The sequence below is a fragment of the Cyprinodon variegatus genome, unplaced genomic scaffold, assembly GCF_000732505.1.
Source record: "Cyprinodon variegatus isolate N-32 unplaced genomic scaffold, C_variegatus-1.0 Scaffold119, whole genome shotgun sequence".
Classification (NCBI taxonomy): Eukaryota; Metazoa; Chordata; class Actinopteri; order Cyprinodontiformes; family Cyprinodontidae; genus Cyprinodon; species Cyprinodon variegatus.
This window is the reverse complement of record NW_015150572.1, coordinates 515,412-521,469: the sequence shown is the minus strand read 5'-3', so window position 1 is coordinate 521,469 and position 6,058 is coordinate 515,412. Positions and strand designations below refer to the sequence as shown.

General features: G+C 37.4%; 1 protein-coding gene and 2 non-coding genes across 3 annotated transcripts in view; 2 read left to right on the top strand and 1 right to left on the bottom strand.

Moving 5' to 3' along the window:
* Positions 1 to 935: 935 nt before the first annotated feature.
* trnan-guu lies at positions 936 to 1,009 on the top strand. The gene has a single exon. It is a non-coding gene; the product is annotated as a tRNA-Asn (tRNA).
* A 584-nt stretch (positions 1,010 to 1,593) lies between these two features.
* On the top strand, positions 1,594 to 1,667 carry trnan-guu. The gene has a single exon. It is a non-coding gene; the product is annotated as a tRNA-Asn (tRNA).
* Positions 1,668 to 2,645: 978 nt separating this feature from the next.
* The window catches only part of gba2 (glucosidase, beta (bile acid) 2), a 32,604-nt gene continuing 29,191 nt past the window's right edge, over positions 2,646 to 6,058 (bottom strand). The window contains exon 17 of the mRNA XM_015375447.1: positions 2,646 to 3,237. Within this exon, the coding sequence (XP_015230933.1) occupies positions 3,019 to 3,237 (219 nt within the window). The 3' untranslated portion in view covers positions 2,646 to 3,018. The remainder of the gene's footprint in view (positions 3,238 to 6,058) is intronic.

Sequence of the window (6,058 nt, the reverse complement as noted above, 5' to 3'; positions counted from 1 at the left end):
CTGAGCGTCCCGGGTGGGCGTCGAACCACCAACCTTTCCGATGCCAGCAAGCTTGCCTTCACTTCGGAATTGACAGTCAAGCCAGCCCGCATGCGGTTTTGTAGGTCGCCCCTATACTAAGAATTACGGTAGTAACGTCTGAGAATGTTTCAAAATAAATAAATAATAAATAATATTTATTATAAATAAATAGAATTTGCTGCTTTTGATGGGCTTTGTTTTTGAAACTCCATGTGATTTAGTGAGGGTTTGATGAATCACTTGGAGGGCTTCATCTGCCATCTTTAGGTAAAAGTAGACATGTGAAAACACATTTATTAAAGAATTTAATGAGTCTAATAAGAGTGAATGAGGTGCATATTTGCTTTGGAGCTGATATTAAAGGATTAAGATATATAGCATAAAGAAATCATTAATTAACTTATTTCAATTATGCGACAAAAGAAAATGAAAAATGGTATAGATATATTCAACATTATTGCTCTTATTTTGAAACATATTCCCCAGGCGTAATTCTTAGTATACGCGCGACATAAAAAAAAAAAAAAAAAAAGTTTGGGGGCTGGATTGACTGTAGATTCCAAAAGTGGAGGTTGGCTTGAAGACCATAGTGAAGGAAAATTAGGTAGCTTGGATTATCCACCTCTCTTTGTAACTTTAAATCGTTTGTTGCGGTGGCAAAATGTCAGCCAACTAAAGAATCAAGGCAAGTCGGAACGAAACAAACCGTGGAGTTCACTGTTTACGCATGGGACGAAGGACACAGCATTCCAAAGGAGCAGTTGATTGTTTTCAGCCATATTTTAGGGTTTTGGAGAGCAGAAGCAGTTTAGTTCGAGTTGAAATAAATCAGTTCAGATTACAAAAAAAAGAAGCGATGTCATGACGTGTAAAACGCAGAATAATTTTGCAGGTGTTGTTGTGAGGCATTCAAGGTCTCTGTGGCGCAATCGGTTAGCGCGTTCGGCTGTTAACCGAAAGGTTGGTGGTTCGAGCCCACCCAGGGACGACAACGTTTTTGTTTTTATACTTTTTTTCATGAAAACATTACATAATGTATGTTACTACAAGGGACTAATCAAGGGTGTATCCCGCCTCTAACGCGCGATAGATGGTAATAGGCAGCAGAACCCTCGCTCAAATGTAGTTCTCAAAGCTGTCCAGCAGATGTCGACATTGAGACCGGCATCGAGCGAATCTAGCATGGAGTCAAATTAGTTCACCCCGGGACTCCCATCACTAGCTAGCTATGCCAGAGAACAGCACAGTAGGAGATATGTTTGAGTGGTTTTGCAAGTGGTTTTAACTGCCATTGAAGTTGCTTTGTGTAGATTGTTGAACAAAACAAAATCGCACCACCGTCCACCGCGAGATAAATAAAACAGTTGAAGTGCACCTCTTTAATTCACCGCTTACACCACATGGGCGAAAGATACGGTATTCCATCGCGGGAAGTGCTTTGAATTTTATATGTGCCAAAGAGCAGAAATTGTTAAGCTATAGCTGAAATAGATAAACAATCAAAGCAGGGATAGATCGAGTGGATATGTGCAGCGAAAGCTAAGTTCAGTGGCTTTCTCGTGATGCATTCAAGTCTCTGTGGCGCAATCGGTTAGCGCGTTCGGCTGTTAACCGAAAGGTTGGTGGTTCGAGCCCACCCAGGGACGGCATGCTTTTTAAATTTTTTTTTTTTTTAAAGAAAAGTGGTATAATTTATATTAATACAAGGTACCTTTGAGACCAAAACCCATTCACTTTACCTAAAGGCGTTTTTTTTTCTTATGATCAATAACTTTTACAGCAAATTGCACTGTGAAATTTTTAGTTATGCCTCTAAATATTGTTTTCTATCATTTGATTCCAAATTTTTCTTTGAATAAAAGTGATTTATTTTAATATATATAGATAACTATTTATTTAAAACGCTAATTTAAACTCACTGAAGTACACCTACGTGCTTTACATACAGCTAACTAAAATAGTAAATAGTCCTGCATGGGACCCTCTTCTTGTTGCCAATGGCTGCTGGAGGTGTGTGTGGCTGACTGGAGGCTGACAATGCTACACCTGACTCTGTTGGGCATCCCCGTCTATAAATCTCTCATAGATTGGTGCAGTCAGGGGAAATATAATGTGCCTCTTTGTCGTCAGAGTGCAATGTCCTTAAACAGAGTTTAGAGATGGAAAGCAGTCCTCTGGGTCTTGTTTTCGTGTCACCGTTTAAAGCGGCCACAGAACGTTGCATTGCTCACCTAGTTTCATACAGACATTCTGAGTTCAGGGATAAATCAATGCTGTGACAGGTTGTTCGGTACATTTGCACACTAAAAACTGCAGGGCTTTACCAGATGTTTTCAGTAAATCACATGTACTCTCACAGCTTAAGAAATAATTATTATCTGCAATGTTTGCTGCTCAAACTGCCTTATTTTGGCTCATTTCCAGACATACAGTATCTCAAAAATCCATATCTTAAAAAAGCAACAAAACTTTTTGTTGAATTTCAATCCTTTATTCCAACGATTGTCATGAGTTTTTATTAAATGTTGCTGCAACATTTAAAATAAAATAATGAAAAAAAACATTTTTTAAACATTTAAATATGACTCCTTAGCACACATTCTAATGCTGAACACAGTACTTTGTTTTAACTAGAATAAGAACAAAAATTGACATTGCATACAGACTTGCTGCAAATGTGCAAATACCATTGGCATGTTAGCAAATGTAGTGCTTGCATATTTATACAATGTTAAGAATGTGCATTGTTACAAAAATAAAACATGGCATTCTTAACCTGCATTAGGTGCAGACTTCATTTTGAAAATGCCCAACCACAAAAAGTGCAAGACAGTTTGCAGTGCCTTGAGAAACCTTTGAAAACATGATTGTATACTAATAACAGTGATTCAGATAATGTACTATATGAAGAACAACAAAGTAATGTAAAGGGAATAATTTTCAGAATTTGTTTTTATTTTTAATTTTTTCACCCCAGGTGATGACTCAAGTTTCGGCTCAATCAGTGTTTTCGGCTTTAGGCAGACTGGTGTTTTCCCTCGGGGTCGTGTTATAAGCGAGCTGCATGGCCCAAACACTAAGAGGCCTCATGTAGGCCAGAGAGCGGTAGATGTTCTTCTCGCAGTAGGCTTCAGGAGTCTGAAAGGCCATGCCGAGTCTCTCCCACACCGTCCGGTAGCATCCCTCTGCAGTGCGCATGCCTTCTTCAAACATACCCTGAGGAACGTCAGAAAATAAAACGGCCATGTCAGGGTCTGATCCATCACAATTACACAACAAAGTTAGACTTAAGTTAATACAAAACAAAGAACTACTATAAATGACAAAGTTTGTCTAAGGCTAACATAGGTCCAACTAAAGAATGATAGTTTGGATGAGTAAAGCAGCCAAAAAAAAGGCTGAAACCAAAAGGCTTTAAACAAATAAGAGAAGTTTAGTTTTCATTAAAATTCACTAATTGATAAAAGCTTAATTTTATTTTGACAGCTAACTAAAAGCTTTGGAGAACTGCTTTAAAAAAAATAAAATTAAAAAAGGCTGACTAAGGCTACGTTCATACTGCAGGCTTTGATGCTCAATCCCAAAATATATATATATATATATTTTCTATGAAATCTGTTTTTTTTTTTATGGTCGTTCACATTTCCAAATATATGCGACTTGCTCAGATCTCCAGTGTTTAATGCATTCATACAACTTAAGTGTCCCGCATGCGCAGTAGAGGACGCAATGACGTCACAAACAAGCATGCACTGTGTTTACGGAAGTAAACATTGATGGTAGCGCTGGAGCTCATCTTGCGATTTTTCCCGCCAACCTGAACAACTCAATCTTTTCAAGATGGTTAAAAAAAAGACTGCTCTTTATATTATTGTCGGCTGTGGTTGTTGTTTTTTTACTGATTCTGCACAGCAAGACGCAGAATACTGACCTTTGTTGAGTATTAATGGCGTACAGGTCGGATGAATGCAACTTGACAGTTCACACAAGTCGCATTTCAAAAGATCAGATTCATATCGGATTCAGGACCACATAGCCAAGTGGCCTGGGTCGCATTGGGAAAAAAAAATCGTACCTGTGTTGTTCAGACTGCCATGAAAACTTCAGATACAGGGCGCATACGTGCAAGGGGAAAAAAATGGATTTGGGTCACTTCAGGTTGCTGTGTGAACGTAGCCATATTGATTTTTTTTTTCCAACATTATTTCCTAAATCGCAACTTGGATGATCAAAACAAAGCTGGTTCTAAAATACAGCCCTGAGGAACACCACAGGTAAGGATTTTGCTCCCACTAAAATAACTCCTGTATTTCACATAATGATCCCTAGGAGGACATTAGCGTTTACATGGTTATCACCTGCATTTGCATTTTAAAATCTCTAAAGACATAATCCCCAAGATTGCCAATGCAATCCCTTAGCCAGTTGTTTAAGTGCAGTGATTAAAAATAACATTGGAACGTTTCGTAAAAAGCTCTCTGTGTGATGTTCAGGCAGCGTTTCGAGAAATCCTAACTGCAAACTGTGTTATGCTGGGAAATAGATCATATCTCCTGAATTAAAGCATTACTTTAATAATGTAAAAATAAAGAAGTTATTATTTCATACAGTTATTATAAGATCTGTTTCATCATTTTCTAGTTAGTCCATTATTATACTAAAAAAAACAAAACAAGTTGTTTCACTATGTGCTAATAATTGTTAACCTGGCAGAAGCCAGATTGATATGTGTTGAACTGAGTTGAGTTCTATGTTATCAACATGGGGTGGCTGCCGTTTAGTCAGTTCGTGAAAAGCAGGGACCTTTAGTACAATAATTTCCAGCTAGTATCTGCCTTCCATAATACGCTTTCAGCCAAACGTAGCAGCAAATCGCAACATTTCATAAGCTGACAAATCAAACAAATCCTGTCAGAAGAAAAGCACAGACATCTTTCTTCTCTTTGCTACTTTTTTTAAACGAGAATTGAAAAATGTTTGTTATGCCTCAGCAAGGCCCTTCTGACTGTCATTCTTTTTTAAATTTTTTTTATTTAGTATTTTTCAATTTTGCTATAAAACACACAAAAAGAAAAGTGAACAGAGAAGGGCGATAAATACTGCAGTCATTCTTATTTGTCCCGCCCCCAAAAAACACTGCTGGTATGTCATTGGTTTGACTTGTTGTTAGGAGACGGGCGTGTTAGCGGGTCTCTTTCAAGATGGATTTGTTGTGAGACTGAAAACTCAGATCACGCGACAATCAAGCTTGCAGCGCAAAGTTAAATAACCGTGCATCTAAAATTCAACTATTCCAAAAGTTCCAATGCAACGTGTTGAAAATTAAAGATAAAATGTGAAAGCTCAAGGTTTTTTTCCTTCAATCATAACAGAAAGAGAAGCAAAAGTTAATCAGATCGTATACTAATTAACTAACTAATTTCAGCATAGATTCTTTTTTTTTTTAAGTGTTGAAAGTAGGCTCTGCAACAGGGTGAGGTATAAAACCCAGGTAATTATATTAGGCTTCACAACCAGTTATATAATTTTCACACTGTATAAACATATTTCAAGAAGTTATACTTACTTAGCAATAGGTCTGGGTATTTTCGCCAAAGTCCTGAATCAATTCGATTTTGATTCATACAGTTCTAAATCAATTAATTTCGATTTGATCTGTTTTTACAATAATGAAAGTGGTTCAACTGGGTTTCAAAATACGCATGTATTTTGTTTTTTCCTGTCACATAAAACAAAGTGCAAACTTGTAAATCAGACAGTTTAAACATGAGATGTGAACAAAACTGTCTCATAAGTGCAAACGAGTTTGTGAAAAGTGAAGAAGTGAATCCTCACACGACCAAGCAGAAATGACACAGCAGACATTAATGAGCTGCATTATCTTCAAGGTACACACCATATTTGCTGCATTGTCTGTAACAACTACAGGGTGTTTGCTGGTTAGCCCCCATTTGTTAATGTCTTCAGTCAATCTATTGGCTATATTTGCAGCTGTTTGGGTTGAAGTCATCTTGAGTGCTTCTTTCCTGCTTATTTG